This window comes from Tinamus guttatus, unplaced genomic scaffold (genome assembly GCF_059628265.1).
Source record: "Tinamus guttatus ecotype Peru unplaced genomic scaffold, ASM5962826v1 Tinamus_guttatus_pri_ptg000355l, whole genome shotgun sequence".
NCBI classification, from domain to species: Eukaryota; Metazoa; Chordata; class Aves; order Tinamiformes; family Tinamidae; genus Tinamus; species Tinamus guttatus.
In genome coordinates, this window is record NW_028288889.1 from 1,372,133 (window position 1) to 1,397,022 (window position 24,890).

A 24,890-nucleotide genomic window follows, 5' to 3' on the forward strand; every position below is an offset into this window, starting at 1 on the left:
TAACATTTTCTAACACATTAATTGTCCTGTATCCCAATTATCAACTCTCCTCACCCAAGCAACATCTTGGGGGAGTGAGGAGAAACCAGCCTTACGATCCAGCAACAAAACAGCATAAAAAACGCCCCTCCAAAAACATACAGTATTAAAAAAAAAGACAATCCCTGGGCTTCTAAAGCTTTTTTTGTGATACTTGCACATACATGTATCCATTTTAAAGCCTAAAATCCCTTACCTTCGAAAATCTGCAACCAGTTTTACATCTGCTATGACCAGCTTGTGTTCAATGATCATGTGCTTGAGGAGCTGGCTTTGTTCCGCTAGGAGGTAGCACTCTTTGCAGAAAATGCAAGGCACATAGGGGGAGGTTTCTGCAGCAGCATCACCAGCTGGGCTTTCTGGCAGAGAGAGAGGCTCCAAAATACTCTCTGTATCTAAGATAAATAAATAAATAAATTAGCTTTGATTAAGAAAAATATGCATCACTCAGTACTTTTTGGCAGTATAGGTAAAACCTGGGAAAGCAGGGTTTTTTTTTGGTTTTCACTTTGTTACATGGATGCCTCTAGCAACAAATGTTTGGAAGCCAGTTAATTACATTATTTCCAAGAGAACCGTGTGAAGTTCAAACAGGCTAGTGCTTGAGTACCTGCTCCAAGTAAAATTCCGAACTGAAATCAAGTCAAAGTTCATGAGGCAGCAAAGTGCACTGCTTATCACGACAGGAGGGAAGCGATGAGGAGTTCAGTGATGAGAAGGCTTCTTTTCTTCCTTTAGCTCCCCAGCCTACCTGCTGACCAAAATGGAGCTTGTCTATGTCACATTCCTCACACTGTCAGCAGGGCTTTAGACTGAAAAGATTTTCTTTTTTTTATGCGCACTTACCTAACTATCCTCTTATTTATTGCACAGTACATAATCACTTTATGATCTTTTATGGGCTGTATATTTGATTTGTCTTTTTCCCATAAGGATCCTTCTCATTCTTCTATGAGAAAGCACAAGGCCATTCTTGCTAAGGATTACTGCTATGTGAAAACATAGGTCTACCAAAACGCTTTCTAAGTGCACGTGTACTGAAGGACCGCCCTAGGTGGAATGGTTAGGAGCCTCTGATGACATTATCCTGTACGTCTGGCCATAGGTTACTCACACATACAGCAGCCTGAGGAGGGAACTCACTAGCTGATGCTCTCCATGCTCACTGATACCTTACTTCAATGGGTGGATGGAGCACACGACACTGCAGGAACGTAGCTACTTCCCCCCTACCAAGTCAAAACACTGGCCTGGGGGATGTGTCCTCTCTACCATTCAAACAGGAGCAGTGGAAGTTTCTCAGTCTCCTAGTGGTGTGAGTGGATTCATTAAGCTACACTGTGAAACTAATGGAGCCTCCCATGAGCCTGACTGAATTGCAGGTGTCTGGAAATGAACTGCGGTGTTCACTTTCCTAACAAATCATATTTCAGTCTTCCGTGTGGATCTATCTCGGAAATAAAGTACGAATTTCAAAGATACATATCTTAAAACTTAACTACACTGACTTCTGATAGCAGAAGGGCAGCAAAAGCAAACAGGAAAAACTCACAAATAGTTTCCTTACTCTAAAAAACGAAAGAAAAAAAACTATCACCACTCTTCTTGACTCTTGAGACACAATATTAACTTGTGCAGCAGGTGAATGAACCCCATGTCTCTGGACTCCTACAGTGAAATAACCACCTTAGGAAGACATGAAATTTCTGAAGATCTCTAAAAACAATATGGAAAGTTCAGGAAATTTCCCCCTGCCTTACCCCAATTCTATCATTTTGTTCAGCAAGATTTTTAGAATGTGTTAGGCTGGAGGAAATTTAATTAACAATATTTATCAGCTACATGAATCAACGTGTAACATTTTTTGCTTTATAAAATTCATACATATATAGCATTAACTATTTAGCTCTGCTAAATCTGATGACCCGCCCACCCAGGAAACCTGAAGAATAATTTAGAAGGTCGTAACCTTTTAGCTCGTTCTTCCCCTCGGTAAAGGCCCTGCCAGGCCTAACGCGGCCCCTGGGCCCGGGCCCACGGCTGCCCAGCAGGGACGGGGCCAGGCTGCAGCTACCAGGGCCCCATGTGGAAAGGGCAGAAAACCACAGGAAACAAACGCAGCTTTCCTGAGGTCCGCGCTGCTCATGGAACAGCACAGCAGCCCCATGAAACGGTTAAGCTTTCTACTCACGATACGAGTGCTGTTGACAGCCTAACGTTTTTTCTCTCCTAGTTTTATCTGCACTTTAGCCTATTCCTTTCTCCCAGGCATTTCTTTATCAAACTGGGATATGTATAGATTGTTTATTTCTTCTTTTTTTTTTTTAACTGCAGCTGCTACCCTCGATGACGTAGCATTTCTCGTGAAAAGACCAGCACTTCTAAGCGAAACTGATTTTACCTGCAAGATCCGGGTCTGTAAATTCCTACAGTTAGTACTGCTTTGCAGCCCGAAGAATCATTAAAACGTGTTTATAGAGAAAAATAGAGCAACTTAATTTTCTTCAGCAATTGCTGGCTCTGATGCCAAGGGAATTAAGACAACAGTCTGAGCCTGTTCAGCTGTGTGTGCCCAGTGAGCAGCTAGGCAGCTTTTTGGTCATTTTTGGTTTAGGTCTCTTGCAATGACCTATTTAGACACTCAGAGGAGTCCTAATAAGCAAATGCCTATCAGACTCAACAAACTTTCAGAAAACAGGCATACAGGGCAGGAAGTGCTACTCAAAAAGGAGCAATTTAGCAATTTACCTGGAAGTAGCAGTTGTTTGCACACTAAGAAAAGGTTAAAGATGAAGCTGTTAATCTTTTAGTGGTGAGGTGCAGAAAGAAACAAACAGAGGTGGAGAAGTTCTTGATGCCCAAAGAAATTATGTAACACTAGAAGAGATCACTAAAAGAGATTAATTTAAATAGAGACTACTGGACCATTGTGGCAACTGAAGAAGCTGATATTATTTATAATAAAAGCACTTAAAGGAGGAAGTGATGGGAAAAAAAAGGAATCTATGTGGCCCTCCTTGTCTCATCTGCTGCAAAAAACACTGAACAAGAGGATAAATGCACAAAGATGCACAGCCTTTAGCACAGTACTCAATGGATTAGCACAGAACACAAACACGATAGTACAAATAAAGATAAACATATTATTCAAATCCCTGCAAAAGCAGCTAACTTTGTTGCTGTCCTAGAGCAGGGTGATCACAGGTACTGAAGGAAGCTGTTGAACTGTAAAACATCGCTGAGGGCTAATAGGAGACACGCAGAGACACTTGAAAATCACGGAAAAGCAGCAAGCTTTCCTCTTAAAATGCACTGCCACAAGAATAACTGCACAGGGTCAGATTAAACATCCACCTAGAACAGCACCCTGTGTGACAGCCACAAGAGGCAGAAACCTAGGGAAGAGAACAAAAACAGGGCAAACGAACAGTGACCAGCCCGCACAGCCTTCCAGAGATCTCACAGTTGAGACTTTTAGTTACAAGCTATACCATACTTCTCTTTAATAGCATTTCACAGATTTTTTCTTTCATGGATTTGCTGTAGTGCTTTTTGAAATTGTCTACCTTTTAACACCTACGAAGACCTGCAGCAATGTTTCACATTCTCCTGTCATACTTTCCTGCTGTCTGTGTTCAATTCTTTCCTATTTCTGCCCTATTTAAAATCTGAAGGTGTGGAAATGCCCAAGAAGAGCAGAAAGAAAAGCAAGGAAAGATTCCGGCCGTCAAAGCTCAGTTGTAAAAGGCAAAGTTACAGATTGTTTAGTCAGTTTAATGGCTTGCTACCATCAAGATGTGAAAGGGTGTCTTTCCCCACCTCATCCTCACTACTCCCAGGCACCCGCTACTGCTCTTCAGCTTGTGCTGGCTCCTGTGCTTTCCAAATCCTTTGATAAGTTGCTTCTACTTTGTAACCAGACGGAATTACTCACTTTCCTTTTGGCCTGTAAAGAATTGAATACGCTCGCAGAAAAGTCTGGTAAGTGTGTGGTCAGCAGGAGGGAAGGTACAGCTACAAGCAGTGAGCTGGTACCGCTACAGGCAAGAAGGTGCAATAGGGCTTTCCTCTTTTAGGATGCAAAGCTGGTTAACAGATTCAACTGTCCCATGTAATTCACGTCTGTGAAGTGTAGGAGGTTTCTTTAAAAGCATTACACACACAGGAAAACAAAATACTAAGATTTTAGCACTGTGCTTCCTAAGAACATCCAGCACTGCTGCTTGAGTTCACAAAACCTCCTCTCTGTGTGGGCCTACAAAGCTCATTAAATACAGCAAGAATCGTCGGGCTCAACTCATTGGCTGCACATCTGAACTACATACTCAGCCTAGAACGAAGGACACACTTAGCACTGAGGCATAAACTAGACTCCGTAACTAGACAGTGGAGGCACTACAGTCCAGTTACACAAAAAAAACCCAAACCTGAGCATTACAACTCCTAACTCGCACATGTTGGCGCCAGGGTGGAATCTGCCGCCTTGGTTCAAGTGCCAGAGCTCAGCAGAGGCAAATACCTCCAAAAAAGCACCCAGCAGGCAGAGGAGGAACTCCCTACGATAAACTGCAGGGGTGCTGAAAAGAGAGGCACTTACACCCTTCTTGAAGCTTCGCCGATGGATAAAAAGGAATGAGAGTCATGAAAGAAAGAAGATGACATAAGTCCAATAACTAGGGCTTTTATCCAGGAAAGAAGAAATCTTGTTCCTTTTGCAAAGATTAAATATTTTTGCCAGCAGCTATTTATGATCAGATGGAGAATACAACTGAAAACTCAAGACTTAGTGAATACTGAGAAATTAAATGGCAAGAGAGGATTTCATGCAAATTGGCTTAAGACTTGGATATTTGCAGGTTTCACGTCATTTTGCAGTTTATGGCAAAACAGAGCTTTACACTGAAGAGTAAATATAAATACAAATATGAATATGATGTAAATACAAACATACACACTATACATTTAATAAGCCCACTGTTGGTAACACAAGGATAATGAAACAAAATAAGAACATCTGCTAGAATGTTAAGTGTCTTTCTAATTAAATCCAGTAGTTGAATGAATCAATTCATTACCAACAAGCTTGGTTTATTATCACATTAATACAGCTGGTTAATATTATGAGGAGATTAGTAGAACTTGAAACAACCCTAAAATAAAAATGAATGCAACAAAAGATCTACCGGCAAATAAATGAGTCTAAACAATGAGTAAAAGACAGGTTTTTTACAGGTGAAAAGAACAAAGGAGAGGAAAAAATAGCACAGGAAAACAAAGGAGGGGCAGCAAACCTGGCACTGCATAACAACAGTGTAACAGATGCCTCCAGGAAAACAGAAAGGTTGAGCATCCTTCCCCCAGCACACACCATTTTTAAGGCAGGAATATATATTTATCGAAATGATTAAAACCCCACATATGTTCCATTAGGGAACCGGGCTGAATTCCTATTGTTAATTCTGCCCAAAGCAGTGCTACATCCAAAAATCTCCCGGAAATAAGTAAATTTGAAGCCTTTCCTAGTCACACTTCTTGAACTGTATAATATCATGAAATACTGGCTTGATGCTTTCAATATACACATGGCAGCTTCCCTGCACAGCAACCTTGGCACCGCACAATCTATTTATTGGCACAGCTGCATTCTCTGATTTGTGGACATATTCTTGGAAGAGATTTTCTACTGATTACAGGATTTTTCCTTTGTTTTCTAGAGTATTAAAGATGGATGACTAATGACTTGCCAAATAAACAGTATTTGAAAACAAAACTCAGAGTAAAAGATGAAAAACCCACTGCCATCATCCTCACCAACAGCACATGCAAAATATGTTCCTCACTGAAAGAAGAATCAATATACATAACAATTTCCTCACTCTCTATATTAAAACACTCAAGTGCTTCTATTAATTTGAATTATCTTTCAATCTGTGTTCATGAGGAATTATTTAGCTATTATTTCTGCTCATGAAGACACCAGCAATGATAAATGGGAATTAGTTAAAAAGTCCATGTACTCTAGGAGACAACATATCCTGTAGCTTCCCTGAGATCAATCAGTCTTAACCTTCTGCAGTTTTTCATTGAATGCAAATGAGCACTTCAAAAGCTCACTTAATCCTACAGCTAAATCTCTCCAGTTTTACAGAAATTGTACTTTTCTGCCGCATCTGCTATCTGGGAATATGAGCATTTTATTCCATCAAAGTGACAATTTGAAGAAAACCTGTAAGTTGCCAAATCCTAATATCTCAGGATAGTTTCTTTCTATAGAGCAGGTGTCTGCTGGGAGCTGGAACTAACAGAAATACAACTGCGCTTAATAGCCATATTTAACAGGGCTGCTCTGTGGGGAAGCTTAGGATGCTGCCGTTTCATTAGCATTAACAAGTGTTGCTATGGGTACCGGAGTACAGGCCTCACAATCCAAGTGAATACAAGTAGTGGGAAACCGATTAATAAAAATGTAAAGTGTTGGAAGTTAATAAAACAAAACCAATGTGCTTGCCAAGAAGATCATGATTAAATAATAAATTACATTATCGCTGAGTTCACCGACAGGTATATGCCACTGCTTGTCATCTTTTGCAAAAGCCAAAACAAGACAAAAATCTACACGAATAAAAACAAACCGCAGAGCAACAACGCTGCTCTCACACTGAGAGTTACACACACATAGGAGCACACAGAGGAAACTGGCCCTACTATGTATTCACAGCAACATTTAAGTGCTGACGATAATATGCAATTTATAAAAAATTAACATATGGTAGACAAGTTCTGTGCAAGCTCAGAGACGTGTAACACCTCACATCTGGATAAACAGCATGGACTGACACCAGTATAAGTAAACGTGGGGCTAGGTCTCTTGAACATGAAACTATACCAGCCTCAGTAACTAAAGAAAAAATTTTGGATGATTTTCACAGGATCACAGAATGGTTGAGGTTGAAAGGGACCTCTAGAGATCATCTAGGCCAACCTCCCTGCTCAAGCAGAGACACCTAGAGCACGTGGGACAGGGTGGCATCCAGGCAAGTTTGGAAGATCTCCAGAGAAGGAGACTCCACGACTTAGTTTATTACATTCTTTAGAGTTACTCTGACTCCTTAGCACTGTAGTTAAGCAAAATTAATAATGTCTCTGCGTACACACCTAAAAGATGAAGTGGTGGCATCTCAGGAATGTCTATGCTGGGAACCTCAAAATACAAAGTCAATTCCTGCTCTTAGCAAAATGAGCTAAACAATGTCTTAGCCTAATTATCAGAAGAATATCTGTAAGTTTACACAGTTTTTCCACTTTCTTTGCCCCAAGGTTGGGATTAAAAAATGTACAACTACTATAACGCCCACAATTGACAGCCACATGATAAAGAGCAACAGAACCTCTGCTCTGCTGTTTCATTGAACAGGGACTCCATTTTGGCCATTTCCAGAATATACCCCCAAGTACATCCATTCCTTTTGCCAGTAAAAAGGGACAAAAAACTACCAGTTGCTTTGAAGGTGCCTCAGGATTTGCCCATGTTGCTTCTTTCACCCAGAGGCATCTCTAGGTTGACAGGCCAGGCCCAGGCCTCGTGAGCTGCCCTCCTTCCCCACTCGGCGCGAGGCCTTCGCTTCCAAACCTGCTCTACCTGCCGCCTCTTCGCTCCCCAGCACCTCCTCGCTGGGGCTCCTCGGAGCTTCTCCCAAAGCTCTTCCTTCCCTCGGTTTTCCTTGCAGTCTTAGGTTAGCTCTATACGTACTTACGCAAACTGTTTTACTCATGAACAATCTCATCCAGCTCAATGGGCTATTTGACTTAAATTACTCACTCCAATGCGTTTCCAAGATGAGACGGGTAGTTCAGAAATACCTAGAGACTGTCTTAAATAAAATCTGTAAAGATCTACATCAGTCTCCGCCATTTTTTTAATAGAAAAGCAGCAAAGCAAATCAAGATGACTCTACAATGATGTCCAATACTCACCGGTCTTCCTGACATTTTCTCTGCACTTAAATATTTAATATAAATTTAATATAAAAAAATAGGAATTTATGATTCAATCAGGCTTGTGCAAATTCTTACGCTGACCTCACAGGGCAGCCAGAATAATAGGACATGGCAACAAAAAAGCTATTTTTGAAGTAAACCATATTTGATCTTTCATTGTTGTTATGATCGTTTGACATAGTAGTCACGGAGAGCTAAAATACATGTTATTTCCCTGAAATAGGAGAAAAAAAAGAATGATTAAAACTTACCCTACTATCCTAGAAGGTGATTATACAGCCTGAAAATAAGGATACTTCGTTACTTAAATGAAAGGATTTGGAAAGGAAGGGAAAAAAGTGTTAATTTCAGTTCATTTTGTACTTATCATCTATATATAATTAATTGCATTTAGCTTTTTTTTCCTGTTTAACTTGCCTTTAAATATCCAAACATATCAAAGGTATCATAACAAAGCATAAACAATGCTGTTCTAAGGTGCAGGTATAAAGGTTATAGATGAGCTACTTTCACATGAAACAACCTCCTTCAAGGAGAGCACAATTTTGAGCTAAGTGGTTCAATACTGACCTTTCCAATCCCTTAAAAATAAGTACTAAAAAGTGTCAGCAGTGAAGATCTGTATATGGATTTAATGTTTGTGTATTTTACCCAGTGATTTTTTTCTATTGATTTCTCTGCAACTACTAACAAGGTTGAACTTACGCATGTCTTGGGTTCAACTAACTGTAATTGTGACCTTAGTTCTTCCAAAAAGAAGGGGTCTTAACCGTACAATACTCCTTCTTCACCACAATTTATTTTTGCAATGCCTTCCAACAACTGCAAAAAGCTTAGTATCTTTTTTTGTGGCATTGCTATGCAAAGGTGCTAATTATGTTTACCCTCTACTTCTCATTATTGTTCTCTGGTGAAGAACCAGATCCTTCATTACAAGGACTTTCCTTATCTTTTCTCCTGTCAACTTTCATACTCCTTCAGCAGGATTCAATTCCCAAACACACACAGATCATGCATAGATTCAGTTTTTTTTTCCTGTTGATGTTAAAAGGGTTTCCTAGGGACGGTTTTTAAAATGCTGTTTTACATTCAGAAGAGAAAGGAGAGGCTGTGTGATTTTCCTTAAAAATCTAAAGCCCACTCAGTGAAACGCTAAAAGGAATTTTTACCATGCTCCTAACTAAAGTGTTTGCATTGTAGGCTTTCTAATTCTTTTCCGCTGGTTTACATTCCTTGAAAAATGCAATTAGTAGAGGAAAAATTAAGTAAAAAACATGAATTTTTCTTTTTAATTTTTTTTTCTTATACTAAGAGAAATTAGTTCTAATGTCAAAGTGTCTTCTGAGAAAGCTCACTACTGGAATTCCCAATTATGCTGGTTTCCTACTGCTAGACCAGGCTGCCATCTCTCAGGTTCCTGATATTCAGAAGGCCTTCGGGGCTGAAGTGTTTAACTGATTTCTGTATTTAATGAAGGATCAGCACCAGGAAGAGAGGAAGAGACACAGCAGTTGGAAGCTCTGTGGTCTGTTGCCGCATTCTTGGGGATCTGGAGCTTTTCCAGCTGCAGAGGGTAGCAGAAATTGTTTCTACCTTTAGACTCAAACCTCCAAAAATTGGTATTCAAAATGGATAAAATAATGGCTGGAAAGGGTGGTTCATTATAATGTGCAGTGATGTGAATCTATACAGTTAAGCATAATTGAAATTTTAGCTCAGGAAAACAAAGCTTTGATTGTATTTCAACTAATCCACTATTTGCATTTTTTATAAATATTCTTTTAAATTGATTTCAGAATAAAGCATTTTCAAATCACAACTCAAATATTAACGTTTTGCTGACGTAAGGGGCATCTTTCAGAAAGCTGTAGCAAATTTCTTTGGACATATTCAGACTTCATCACAGACTTGAAATAAATATTTTGTGACGAGGCAATTTTTATCTCCCTTACCCTTCATAAATTCATTAAATATATGATACAGATCTTGACTTCTTAAGTATGATATCCACTTACTAACTATTACTGCAAATAAAGGTCTTGGATTGAACAGTAAAATAATTAAAGTTAATTTCCTCCAGAAACAGCATTGTATTATGTTGGAATTAGTGAGACAAGTTGTTTATGTTTTTCAGGCAACATTTTGCTAACTGTATAAATACATGCAGGCTCCTCAGCATTGAATTAGCCCAGTAATAATACAGGCTGCATGTTTTCATCCCATGTAAGGCAAAATCAAATTAAAATCTTAAGCAGGATGTTTTCTGTTACATACTATTCTTTGGAGAAAAAAGGCCACCTCATTTATTTATGCGTTACTGAGTCATAATAAAATTCAGCGCTGGCACACTGGGCAAGACAAACGCCAGCAAAACGCTCCAGCGACAGCAGCATCACTTATTACTGCTAGCGATAGCTCGGGGCTACTGCAGCTTTTGCAGGCGCTCTGTCCTGCTGGGGCAGTGCTGACCTTGGGCACGGGCCTGGCCTGTCAGCTGTGTCACCCTGCCCGGCTCCTTGCTCTGCGCCGCCAACCAGGCAGGATTTCTCAAGTCCCTCATTACCTGCCAGCCGCCTCGTGCACTGCTCTAGGTCAGACAGCAGCTCTGGGGCACGAGAACCGGATTCCTGAGGAAGGAAACCAAACAGGGCTATTGCTCCAGATGTTGCTGCATGCAGCCCGAGTGGGGCTAAAAGAGCTGCCCGCCTGTCTTTCAGCTTTCAACCACGTGCATGCTGAGGCTGCTTGGTGTTGGATGCCTGACTACACTTAGTCCAAAGTGGAAACCACAAACCACATAATACCGCTCTGTGGACTGCAGCACCAAGGGCTTTTATCTTCTATTCCACTCCTACGACACCCAATTATTTGTTAACGTGGACAGCCCAACACCTACCAGGCTGTGCCATGGAAACAGGTGGCATGTCCAGTTGTAAAGCTTCTACACTAGGCAGGCAAGAGAAGGTTTTTAAGCTGCTACTACTACACAGGGAAAGAAAGAACAATTCCTCAGGGACGAAACCCTTGATGGGAAATGGAAGAATGACATCTAAATGAGCAGGAAACAAACAGAAACAGCTGGGCCATTTGAGAGAAAGTGTACAAGAAAAAAAAAGGAATGTGTATTTAAAAAAAGGATAAAAAAGAGGAACAAAGCCATTCACAATTAGCAATAAGTTATCATAACAGCACACCAATACAGAAGTTGCCTGTATTCAAAGACTCTCTGAAATAAATAGGACCTTGACTAGTTTTGACCAAAGCACTTACACTGCATAGACATGCATGTTTGTTCTGCACGGTGTAGTTTGTTCACTTTATGAAACAAAACCATTCATCACTGCCTATAATTCACAAAAATCAGAAAAAAAAATAAAGCAAACAGAGAAGAAGAAGAAAAAACCAATTCAGAAGAGATGGCCAAATGCCACTGCGAGTCCAAAAGCTAAAAAGGAAAAGCTCAGGAAACCCAGTCAAAATGGATGGTACCTGCCTGAGAGTTCTGGAGTCACCAAATCAGTGACCAAATGTGTACAGTCGTATCTCATTTATCGGTCTAGTGTATCAAACACCTGACTAGAGTGCAAACAGGCAGTGAAGACTGAGAGAGAATTACCTGCTGAGGAACTATGCCTTGATATCAATGACCAGAATAAGATTTGCAACATATAATATATAATCACGGTATATATCATGTAACGTGTCATAACATATAACATATCATGTAATTCTGAAATAAGGATAGTTCGAATAGTTATTGCTATATATAGATGATCTAAAATCCTTTATATTTAGAGAATAAGCTTGAGCAAAACACACTGTCCCTTTCATTTACTTCAAAATTGTAATTCCATTGCCATAATATGCAAACTTGTTAAAAAATTCAATGAAGAATTCTTCTAGCTTCATTATAAAACCAAAATATCAAATATGGATGATATTTGAGTTTGAATTATTTTGAAAACTTAAATTTCTACAGAGAAAAAAAAAAGTTATTCTTTATCCTTCAGGGCACAAATTAATCATCAAGAGACTCAGAGGAGTCCCCTGCATGAGCAACACTGCATAAACAGTTGCATGCATTAAGCTTCTGTTTTTATGTAATATCTGGAATGGCTTATATTCTTACTGAGGAAAACTCCTGGCACATCCCCCAGATATTCAAACGTAATCCTTAGCAGATTGGCATCTTTCAAGAATTTGCATGTCACAATACAGACTAACCAGTACAGTTCCAGTCTTGTTATGCAGTTTTAACAGTACTGACCAATATATTATTTAATTCACCAATCATCAAACTATAGGGCACTAGATTTTTCATTTTAAGGTGTCTGGTAATTAATGACTGACTATGCTAAGTACCTGCACCTTCACATGTTCACTGCTCCAACTCCAGTGAGGTACTGCTCAGGAGTAAGGGCCCAACTTTTAACAAGCATGTACTTGCTTTAAACTTGCAGAAAACGCCTCTTATTTTCTTCCTCTAGTTCTGCAATAATATGATATTTCCATGTAGAGTTTTTATTTTCATGCTCACAGATCATCTAGTTATTTTCAAAGTTCACAAAAAGACCTTGGAATGTTTTCCTCCCAGCTTTGGCTCGTTGGGATTCCATGGATAAGAACGTGAAGCAGAGGCCTCAGAGCCAATCTGTGAGTGCCTGTGACTTGGGGAGCAAGACCAGGCAGGAAGTTCTGACAGCAGGGCCCCTGAGACAGGGCATGGAAGCACACAGGACTGAGAAACGTTATGAAGGTTGTTTAAACATTTAAATCAAGAATTTCACTTATGCTGAAGCCGAACTATTTAAAGATTGATATTACATGATAAAATTTAAGTCCTTCTCCTTTCCTCCTCTCCACTCCCATCACAGCCCTACCCCAGTTTATCCTCTGCATCCCTTTTGTCACACAGGCGGCTCAGAGAAGGAGAATTCTGTTGCATCTCTTTACCTAAAAGGCACAGCTTCAATTTATCGCAGAATCAGAGGCTACACACATCTACAGTGCGGTGCTCCTCAGGGAAAACAAGCATGTCCCAGGGTTAAAAAAAAAAAAAAAAGCATTCAGAGAAAAGGGTGTTTTGACGGGCACAGCAGACCGTACTGGCATCTGGGTTACACCTGTGCACTTGGAACATTCCAAAAGAAAAAGAAACTCGTGACAGCGGAGGTCAAAGAGGTCCTACAAAGCATCCATACAAAGCATTTCCACATCCTTACTAAGGGGAAGGATGCCTCTCTGGATAATAAAGAGTTTTACATCTCCTTACTCAGGCAAGGACAAACTCCTCCCAGCAGCAGTTGCTGACAGGACGCAGTCCAGAGGAGTCCATCAGAGGGCAGGCCCGACCCCGGCTCCCTGGACTGGGCTGGCAGCAAGAGGCCTCCGCAGAGGAGATTGAAAACAACTTAAAGGCTTTAATATGCAAACAAGTTATCATGTTTAAGCTGTTCTTTGGTCCGTATGGACACGCTTACCAGATAGCTCGAAGCAGCTTTCTTCTCCAAGGGCACAAGTTAGTACAGAGAGGCTGATACTTACTAGTTTGTTTATGTATCAAAGCCTTCCTCTCCTAGTGAGAATGAATGAATTTGGCTTAGATCACTGGAAATACATGCAGCTAGTTAAGGAACTAGAGCTAACAAAGATAAAAGTTTTCCATTTTATTTTTTAAAATTATGAAAGTTTTCTGAAGTCAGAGAAAAACAAACAGCAAGTGGCATTGTTAGAAAATACAACACATTCTGTGTCTAGTGCTAACAAAAGCTATATACATATTCATGTATATACATGCTGAGGTGTTTCATGCCTTTGGTTTTATGCAAACATGTATCTTCAGATGAAATTCGGTGCACATGCGTAACACAATTATCTGTAAAAATTATGGCAGGAACACAGGCAGTGTAGATCTGCATTACTGAGCAATACAATTATTTTATTAATCCATTACTATCCATTTCCTGAAATATTTGAGTTTCACCTGTTGGTTCTCTTGACATCAGTTCAACTTCTTAAGAAACATGCTGTGGAAAACTAAAAGTTCTAAAACCTTACTGTAATAGTTACTTTAAAGGATTTTAACATTTCACCATTTAAATATAAATACTTATTTTACCAATTGTAGCCAAAATCATTTCCAGTCCTCCATACGGTCTATGTGCTTGTCAGGTAACCATTTAAAATGGCTATCAGAATACATTTTAAATTTGAAATCGTAACAAATACTCTTAAAACATTTTTATTCAATATTGTTTTAGGAGATTCATTTCGGTAATCATATTAAAATGAACTGATACAAAATTAAAACACTGACTAAACACTGAACCTATAGCTGCTGGTTGCTGTTACTCATGATTAACTTATGCCATATCGATAAGGAGCCCATAATGCCCACCCAGTGACAGGATTCTCTTTTCCACTCTCTCAAAATACACGGCACTATGGAAGCCCCTGGTGACGTTGCATGTTGGCAGCCCCCTCATTGAGGCAGGAATGGTTTGGACATGGAAGTCCACAGGATGGGACAGAAGTTAATTTAGCCCAGCAACAGGAATTGTTCCTGGTATTTTGAACTGAAGGAGCCCATGTTCACTAGTGGCTTTAACACCTGTTGTCATCTAAGGACTGCAAAGGAACTGCCACAAGAAGAAAAGTGAGTCTGGGAATCCTAAACAAAGCTATTAAAAACTCAAAGAGTTTTAAAATTAATAACAGGAAAACGGTATGTAGTTCAAGGTCTCTAAATTTCAACGGAATAAGTCTTTTCTTTCTTTATACCAACGACAATGTTTTTACAGGACCTATTTGGAAAACTTCTCCACAGTCCTACGCAGTGTCGCACACGAGACTGACAGAGGGGCAAGTGTGTGACCCCTTCAGCAGTGACAGTAACAGAGCTCCACCTGTAGATGCAGTTACAGTCGCACGGAAGCGCTGCACAACGCCTGCCTTTGTGTACAGGAAAGGTTCATGTGAACGCAGTACAACGCGCACAAATAGAGCAATAACGCCGCTTTAAATACTGCCATAATCAAAACAATACAACGTTGTCCGCAGAAAGAGCACTCACAGAAAGAGCACTAAAGCCCCTGAAAAAGTCCCTCGCTGCCCCAGTGTGCGGGCTGGAAGGGAGCATGCGGAACAGATGTAAGTGCACGTGGACAGCAGCTTGGGGCTGCTGCCTGGCACTGGGGCTCTCCTTCCCTGGTGGCCCCTGCACTAGAGGCGACCCAGTAAGGCAGCAAAGCCTGGCAGCGATGCTACTGGGGTGCTGCTAAGGGGATAAAAGACAACGTGAAAGCAAAAGAAAAGCTTTCTTAAACATGAAAAAAAGAAAAAAAAAACCCACACAACTAATATTTTTATTCGGCTTGGACGGGACCGTCCCGCGGTATTTCTGGTTCTAGTGAGTTCGCCACGTGTCTCCCCTCACGCAACCCAACCGCGCCGGGACGGCCGCTCTGCGCAGGGAACGGGCGCGCCCGCCGGCGGCACCGAGCCCCGCTGCGCGCGGCTCCCCCAGCGCCGGGGCCGGCACCAGGACGAGGGCCGGAACCAGGACCGGGGCCGCGACCAGGGCCTCGGCCGGAGCAGAGCTCCCCGCACCGCGCGGCTCCACAGCCGCGGCCCGTGCGACAGGGACAGGGACGGGGCAGGGAGGTCTCCGCTGCCGCCGCCGCCTCGCGCTCGGGCCGCGCCGGCCGCCCCGCGCACTCACCTGCCCGCCGCGGCGCGGCCGCCATGGCGCTGCCCGGCGCTCCGCCCCCGCGCGCGGCCCGCCGGGGCTCGCTCGCTCGCGGTGCGCGGCGGGCGCGGCCGCGCTGCGGCGCTGCCGCTCGCGGGCGCCGCGGGACGGGGCGGCAGCAGCAGCAGCAGCAGCAGCAGCGGCGGCGGCGGCGGCGGCAGCAGCAGAACAATGCGGGCGCCGCCGGAGCCGCCGCCGAGGCGCGGGCGCGGACACGGGCGCGCGCGGCGCTGCTGAGCGGCGGGAGCAGCGGGCGCGCTCGCCGGGCGCTGCCGCCCGCGCCGCGAGCATGTGGATACCCACGGAGCACGAGAAGTACGGCGTGGGTGAGTGAGCGCGCGGGCGAGCCGCGGCGCTCGCTCGGGCTCGGCTCCGCGCCGCGGGCAGCGCTGCCCGAGCCCGCGCGGCGCCCGCACTTCAGCACCCGCCGCCCCGGGAGGCTCCGTGCGGCGCCGCTGCCTCCGCAGCCCCGCGCGACGGCGACGGGGACGGGGCGGGCGCCGCTGCCGCGCGCTTTGTTGGCGCTTTTGTGGCTCCGCCGGCGAGAGCCAGACAAAGTGCGGCCCGCGGGGGGCGTTTGCGCCCCGGCCCCGCAGCGCGGGCAGCTCCGGCTCGTCCCGGACAAAGCGGCGCGCGGCGCGGGCGCAGCCGGCCCTGCCCGGCCCCTTTGTGCCCCGCGGGGCTCCGCGGCCTCGCGCTACCGAGCGGTACCGGGCTCGAAAGCCGCCGGGACCGCGCGGGGCGGCGCGCGGGTGTCCGCGGTCCAGCGCTCCGAGCTGCGGCCCCCTCTCGCCTCTCGTCCGTCCATTTGCTTTATTTTTGAGCATAGCGGGTCGTTTCACAGCTGCCACATGCGGTTTTGTTTGGGGCGAGGGGGGGGAGGGCGACTTACGAGCGGTGTGCATGTTTTCCTTTTTTTTTTTTAAAAAAAAAAAAAACTATTATTTTTTATATGCTTTACAGTCGGCCAAACCCAACTTCCTCCCGTTATCTGAACTGCTGACCGCCGTTGCCAAACAATTAAGTGTTATCCCTCGGGGAAAAAAAGAAAAGAAAAGAAATAGTGAGAAATAGTGCTCTGTAAGCCCTGCCGCGGACTTAAACGTGAACCGTTGTCCAGCCCTTCCCTTAAGGGGCTTGTGTTCTGCAACCTTAACACCTGCTGGGGATGGATGGTTGTAATTTCCCAGGCTTTCTTTGGGATACCCAGGAAAATGTAATTCCTTGCAAGAAACCTCTTTACTTGTGTAAGTGCCGTAGTCACAAGAAAGATGCTTGTTCTCGTTCCGCTTCGGTCTGTGTCGTTCTGCGGTTTGCCTTCCAAAGGCTATTCAAGATAGTAACAAAAAGCAACTGTTAAAATTTGGTCCTTCTCCACTGCCAGGACAAGGCTGGTATCATAGTTCATATTATATATGTATATTTATCAGCCTTGCAAAATATTGCTACCCAGAAGCCATTTAATCCTTTTTTTTTTCAGTTACTGTTGTATGTTACATGTTTATTTGTGACTTCTTTGTTGAGCAATTTCTGCCCAAATTCCTTGCATCCAATTACAGTACCAGCTATTGTACTCTGTGTCAGGGGAGAGGCAGGCAAGAAAAAGTTCCCTTGTTACATATAATTCTTTAAACTTCATCTGGAGCGCATTTCATAAATAGAACTAATGCTTTCCACCAAAGATCTGTATACACGTGCACACACTTTTAAAAATGTTCAGATTATTGTGTTTTCAGGCTGTGTGTGTGGGGCAGCATGCGATCATCTTATTTATTTATTATGCTAAAACATAATATAGCAGTGTGTGTATTAAAACCGCCCTGGTAAAACGGGTGCATAATAAAAGGCCCTTTGGGAGTCCCGATTAGTTGCAGCAAACATATGTAGCCTTTGTAGGCGAGCTCGGCGCGCGCGGCGGCCCGGAGCCCAGCTGCGTTTTCACATGCTGCGCGCCGCACGTTGCCACCGCCGCGGCCAGCGCGGAGCGGCGGCCGGGCCGGAGCCACCTGGCCGCACCAGCGGGTCGCTGCGAGCCGGCCTGGCCAGCCCCGCTTCCGTGCGCTTTAGTACAGGCTGCCCGGAGAGGCTGTGGAGTCTCCTTCTCTGGAGATCTTCCAAACCCGCCTGGATGCCACCCGGTGCCATGTGCTCTAGGTGGCCCTGCTGGAGCAGAGGGGTTGGACTAGACATCTCTAGAGGTCCCTGCCAACCTCAACCGTTCTGTGATCCTGTGTGATTCTGTAAGGGTTTATCATTGTTATCATTATTATCATTATTTTTAAACTTACAGCTGCCAGTTGCTGTAATTCAGGTTATTTCTGATTGTTACTACTGATCAGCTTGGTTTATTCTGGGTTCATTTACTAGTAGATAAATGTACTGCTGTGATGAACAGTGTGACTTTCACAGTACCAAGAGGGCTGTGTAGTTGGGGGATTTCCTTTGTAAGATATATACTTCGCCAGATGCTGTTTTTATTTGGTATCCTGAAGGTGAAATAAACTCTGTAATATTTTCTTTTCTAAGAAAGTTTACTTTTTCTGGGTTTCAATACCTTTGTTTTGGGACCGGAAGGTTAAACTTACCTATTTCACTCTCATTGCATTGGTTTTTGAACACACCTTCAGCTGCTGTGCTGAACTACCAACATCCTCACCAGTCACTTCTATAGCACAAAGGAGGTTGATAGGAAGAAAGAGAGCGGATGCTTCAGTTTTATCATCTTGATAGAACTGGCAGCTAAAAAAGAGTAAATTGGTTTGGAGAAGGCCCCTACATATATATATATATAAATATTTTGTTGTTTTATATGAATTTCTACGGTGCTACTTGCAATACCCTTTGAAAAGAGCCAGGTAAGACTGTACAGTTACTGATTTACAGTCTGCAAAGCATCCATTGGTGTTCTGTTCAAAACTGTACTTGCTCGTTGATGCAAACTAGATACTTTTTAATTGTAATAAACCCAGAAGTAAATGCTTACTTTACAGCTTCAACTTGGAATGAAGACAAACTTTGTGTAGATTGTTTGGCTACGAGGGATCTTTTTTTTTTTTTTCATTACCTGATATGCATTCTGCATATCACATTCTGCCCTGTCACCTGTGTTTCTTGATTCTACCTAAATATGTTAGGATGCAGTTGTGCTTTCTCGGGTACAAGGCAATTTAAAGGCATTTTTCAGATTTCAGTGTGCAAGACTGGAGAATATTAAAAATTAGTTGTTGAGTCCATGTTTAGTTTTATAAGCAGAATGTTATTCCAGATTCTGAGATCATTCCATGCAGCATAATATATTAAAGTTGGACAAGTTTAAATAGCACTTGATATTTTTAGTTAAGCCTATAAATGTGGGCTCCCAGGGGAGTGTGAAGGGTGGCCATCCCTCATTTTATAGAGGGAGGAAATGGGTGTTTAGATGACTTTGTGCTGTGGGCTGAGATTTAAAGGAGGAAAAAATAAGCATGTGTTAGCTGATCGCAGGAGGCCTATTGGCTAGTGCATAGACCAAAGCCAAATCAATTAGCTTATGCCCTGCTCTTTTGAGTTGCAATTGGATTAGTCTCGCTAGCAACCCATTTGAAAGCTAGCTAAGGTATTTCAGCTTCATGCTGCAATCGCTTTTTTGACTGCAAGGTAGTTTTACCATAAGGGACCTTCGTTTTGCTTGGCAAAACAGAGGCCAAGATGCCAAGGTGGCTTTTGTCGACAAGACGATCTCTGTCCGTCACCAGCCAGCTCCTGAAATGATGCGTGTTGTTCAGGTGCCCAGAAAGACAGTTCCAACATCAGCCTCCCTTCCCTGCCTCCCCAAACAATGCGAGTACATAAAGCTGCTTCTCGCATTTTCTTGTTTCTACTGCGTTGCTCTTGCCTCACATTTTTATATGGAATCCTTTTCTTTTTTGTCTTACCTCTCACTATTAGCAGTCATTAGTGTGTACAGAATTTACCCTAAGCTGTCTAATCACTCTGGAGAGGCGAAACATGGGGTCCCTCGTGGGACTCGTGAAGCCCATCCCACTACTGAGCAGTTGGGGGATGCTCTTTGTCTTCCAGCTGCAGCTGGTGGCTGTGGGGCTGGTTGCCTGCACGTGGGAACAGGCTGGGTACCACGGTGCACTGAGACTAAAGTTGGCACGAGACACTGTTCCCCTGCCCACGTCAGGGGCTGTTCCTTGAGCTCTGGCTGTCTGAGACACGAGCCTTGGCCTTGCCTATCGGAAGATTTTTGATTGACAGCGCGTAGCCCTGAAGGCCATCACACCAGCTTAGGATGTCAGTCAAAGGTGGTATTTTTGCTTGTCTTCTATATAAGGAATAACTTAATATGTTAAATTGTAATTACTATTTATTTACAAGAACAGAAGGTGGTAAAAAAAGGCTTTTGAAGATAAAAAAGAAATTATCTAAACTTACATTTTTTAAGCTCAAACAATCACTGACTGCACTCAGATGGTGAGCAAAATATCGATAATAAAACTTTTAAAAGCCACCTTGGAGATAGACTAACCTTAATTTCTGTGTATTGATTAAATCAGTTAAATTACCTTAAAAATGAGATTAACCTAAGGATTCTTTATTATTATTCTATGGCTTTTCAATAACGGCCTACAGAAAATCTGAAGCCTTTTGCATAGTTGTGGTGCTGTGAATGTCTTTATCAGCTGAAGACAACCCAGGGCCGGCTGGGCCTGTCAGCGCCTCTCGCACGGTCGCGTCCGAGCCCTCATCTGTCACCTTTCCTATTTGTGATGCGTGTGGGGGGAACTGCTGGGAGAAGGCTAAGACTCATGTTACAAAGGCAGCTGTGCATGGATGGCACTATCCTTTTTCCAGTTCTATTGTTTTGAAGTTTTCTGTTTCCCTTCATTCAGCTTTTTAAGTGTTGGGCTTGTAAGGCAACTAGCTGGGTAAGGTTTAGCTGAAATATAATAGAGTTGTGATAAGTTAAACAGTCTTAAGAAATGAAGGTAAGAGTACAGTCTGCCTGCTGAAAGGAGTTGGTATTTATTTATTTATTGCTTTTTATTAGAAGAGGCTATGATCATTTTTGGAAGGTCGGAGGGCAGATGATGGAGTCCCTTTGACTACTTTTTCTCTCAAGGAAGCTCTACTGTTACTCTTGTATAAATATCCCCTGCTTGTGGCATTCCTGCGAAACTGTGGACTGCTTCTCGGCCAGTATCCTAGTGTCCTTACCCCGCTGCCCAGGAATACCTTCCGTGTGAAATATGGTTTCACTCTTGTTGACTAGTTCAAGGTAAATGTCCTGTGCTTCCTAGTGTACAGGTATTTCTGAGTGTAATTCACTGTACAGGCTTTATCTGTAAAGTTCTCTATAACTTCAGTCTGGGCAGGAGGGAAAACCCCAACAAGGGCATTCTGACAACCCCATCATTTGGGACGCATAAACGTACTCAGCAGTTACAAGGTACTTGCAGCAGAGTGTTCTATGTCCTTGGAATTAGCTCCTCTCTGTTTCTCTTGGTTTGAGAAAGCCTGAGGTTTTCAGGCAACTGATTTTGTAGGTGATTGTGACAATGCACAAGGAAATAAATTGGATAACCTCTCAGAACGCTTTTCAAGCCTTGCTTTTGGCGTTTCCATACATAAAGCTTAAAGTGGAAGGGGTCTTGACTCTCTTCCCGGCGGCATATCTTTTGTTACTAATGTCTGGTTTTGCATACACTACTGAATAGCTGATTTTTTTGTTGTTGTTTTTATTTTTATTTGGGCAGAATGCCTTTGTGCTGACCACTATCCAGCTCCCAGTGACTTGTAAAACAAAGGATTAACCTGGTACAAAAATGTAACACTGCATAATCTGGGGATTACAATCGTGCTTTGGAGATTTGATCAGTATATACATAAAAAATATAGCTAGAAAGGAGTTTGAGAGACTCTATGTGTCGCTTCTATAGGAAGCGTGTGCTTGGCAAGGCTGATCGTGGAGACTGGAGCTTCTGGGGTCGGTGCTTAGCAGTTGCACTCCTAGAAAGTGTTTTAGGCTTGGAGAAGAATTTTGCTTTTATTATCCTTACCTGTATAAAGACTTGCCATCAGTGTCTCCTTCTCTCTGTATGAAATAGCCCCAGTTATTTCAACTTTTCCTGATAGTTCTCAGTGTTGTTCTTATCACTGACCGATTGGTCCATGTCCAAAACTGGACACTGAGGCTTTATTGAGTAAATCAGAAGTGTCGTTTCATGTGTCATTTAGGTAATGTGTCTGCTTATCAGTGCCAACGTGGTACTTGTTTCTCACGTAAGCGTCTCAAAATTCCTTATCTGTCAGCTTTGTTGTGAGACACAACTTGGGAAACCTACTTGCTGTCGAAAGCAGCGTGCTTAAACAGCTGAAGGCGTGTGGAGGCCACAGAATCACAGAATGGTTGAGGTTGGAAGGGACCTCTAGAGATTGTCTAGTCCAACCCCCCTGCTCCAGCAGGGCCACCTAGAGCACATGGCACCGGGTGGCATCCAGGTGGGTTTGGAAGATCTCCAGAGAAGGAGACTCCACAGCCTCTCCGGGCAGCCTGTACTAAAGCGCACGGAAGCGGGGCTGGCCAGGCCGGCTCGCAGCGACCTGCCAGTGCGGCCAGGCCGACTGCGGCCCAGCTGCCGCTCCACAGTGGTTTATCATTAATTTTGGCCTTTATGTTAAAATGTATGCTTTAAAAAAAAAAAAATTGTCTGCTTCTTCCTCCTCTTCTTCCCCTTTCACCACCCCTCAAAAAAAATTGTTATGATATCAAAGAGCGTTATAGTTGTGAATTGTTGGGTGCCTCTGTGATAGGAGATGGACTTGCAATTTCTGCCTTGGCAAGGAATTCAGAACTGTTCCTTTCTGGCATTAATGCTATTTATTTAATTATTTTTAACCACAATAAGTAGCAAGTACTAGAACTAGTAGGATGGACAAATCTGAATGTGACAACTGACGGGACAATGGCTTATAGGGCTACTGTTTTCCACAGTTAATAGCGGAAACTTCTTTAAACCCTCTTCACTTAGCTGTCTCATTTCTATTCCCTTACATCCCCACGTGGCTTCCTTCCTTTTTTTGATTTGTAAAACTTTGCACAAAAAAGGAGGAAATCCCAAGGTGGAAAATAACAGAAGATCACTGTTCATCTGCTTAAGTGCAAGAGGGCACAAGTCAGAGCTGCACGGAGTTCATTACTTAGCTATACTTAACTTCTCTTCCTCTTCCCATCCGTACGGGGGGAGGGAGAAAAAAAAGGAATTGCTAATTATAACTCACGCCAAAATGACATCACTTCATGATATCCTTTCTTCCCCTTGGGAATAACAAAAGACCCCAAAGCTAAAATCCCTTTCTGATTGGGACAGACTTTTCAACACAGCTGAATATTCAGAACTAAAGGATTTACTCCTATCTTTTGCCATATTTAAATAGGTAAAATAAGAGTAGAGAGAACTACTCAAGGATTTTTCTCAAAATGTTAATGACAATAGTAAGCATCTCTTATTTATATTTTCCAGTTACCAGTTTCTAGTTACATATTTTCCAGTTACCTACGTACCTGGAAACATAATACAGTTTTTGAAGTACTGAATTTAATAACATGGTGTATATGACTGCATCTGTTTTGTGAATGTATTTAATATTGCATTGGAAGACAAAATTTATTTGTAGTAATTTCTGCCTGCAAGCTAGGGCCTTTGTAATGCTTTAGTTGCCTAATGACTTCAATTTATTGGTGGATGGAGAAATTATTAAAAGCGTAGTAAAAAGGGTAAGAATAAGTAAGAATTTTAGTATGCATTTTTATTTTTTCAAGAAAAACATGCACTCCTGCATGTCTGTTGGGTTTGCAACTGGATCATCTTTTTGAGAGATGTAGCATGTTAAACACAGTTCTGAGGAGTCTGAGCTAATGGGCTTGCCAGCTTATGAGACAGAGTAATACTGAAATCCCTGGCCATAGTCATCTGCAGAGTTAGTTTTCAAGCTCTGGTCTATGCTTGCTTCTGGAAACCATTGTGCTTTTCAAAATACAATAATTCCAGTTAAAAAGCATTTTTTTTTCAACCTGAGTGATTCTAACCTACTTAAAGAAATATCAGGGCAGCTGTTTCATATCCCCATTTTCTGCAGTCTTTTACACCTTGCTCTGTCAGTTGAAAGTGCTGGCACCCCGGCAGTGTCAGTCTTGCTGCTGCAACTTGTCTGCTCTTCAGGCCCACTGTTTTTCTTATCTTCAGGCATAAGAAATCTGATAGGACACCACAAAAATCACTTGAATTCTGAACTTGAATTCACTGAAATATATTTGTGTGCAAGAAAAGTAGATTTTGTTTTATTTCTGCAAGGGCTGTGTCCTACTGAGTAACAATCACTATGAAAACGTAGCCATTTTTTCATAAAAAGATTTATTTGGACTTCTATTTATAAACTTGTCCTCTAGGTCTCCTCTTGAGCTGCCAGGTAACTGCATTAAAAACTGGGGCCGAAATGTGGCTTTCGGAGTGATAGTTCTGCCGTCTTTCAGTGTGTTCTGTCTCCGTATCTGGATTCCCCAGCAAAATAACAACCAAGTAGAATCAGGGTGTAATGACAGGTGCCTGGTTTTAGAGAAACAGAAATATAGAATAAACTAACCAAGAGTTATTGATTAAATTAGTTAACTAGATTTTTTAATTGTTTTTTAATCAATGAATTGAGTTTATTGCTTTGAGAACTGTCCTAGGTTTGGTTTTCCGTAGCCCTACCCAAAACACCATCTCTGCTTGCCTATCTCATGCAAAAAACGGAAAGTAATCTGCAGACTTTTAGGTTTTCGGTAAAACATGTTGATTTGCAGCATCTTTTTTGAAGTGGGTGGCGGGAAGTTTTTGTGTAGAGTAAGAGCATGCGTTCCTGCAGTGCCAAATGCAAAAGCAATTTGGGAAACTCAGCCTAGCTTGTTGTCCTGAGTCCCCAGCCAAAATCTGGGCAGACCGTAGTGGTCACGAGGGAGAGCTGCGCGGCCCTCGCAACCAGGGCTGCCTGATTCTGGCCATGGGCTGCTCTGCGTGTGCAGATGAGTGGCAGCTTTTGTGACAGCAGTTGAGAAGAGCTGATCCAGTCCAAAACTTGA

At 42.8% G+C, this 24,890-nt stretch overlaps 2 protein-coding genes across 2 annotated transcripts in view; one reads left to right on the forward strand and one right to left on the reverse strand.

Annotated features, from left to right (window-relative positions):
- The window catches only part of ZNF277 (zinc finger protein 277), a 42,939-nt gene extending 27,157 nt beyond the window's left edge, over positions 1-15,782 (reverse strand). Inside the window, exons 1-2 of the mRNA XM_088529886.1 lie at positions 15,758-15,782; positions 236-434 (exon numbers count right to left, since the gene is read on the reverse strand). Of these exons, the coding sequence (XP_088386012.1) occupies positions 236-434; positions 15,758-15,782 (224 nt within the window). The remainder of the gene's footprint in view (positions 1-235; positions 435-15,757) is intronic.
- Positions 15,783-16,003: 221 nt separating this feature from the next.
- Positions 16,004-24,890, forward strand: part of DOCK4 (dedicator of cytokinesis 4) — a 218,055-nt gene continuing 209,168 nt past the window's right edge. The window contains exon 1 of the mRNA XM_088529928.1: positions 16,004-16,110. Coding sequence (XP_088386054.1) covers positions 16,074-16,110 — 37 coding nt within the window. The 5' untranslated portion in view covers positions 16,004-16,073. The remainder of the gene's footprint in view (positions 16,111-24,890) is intronic.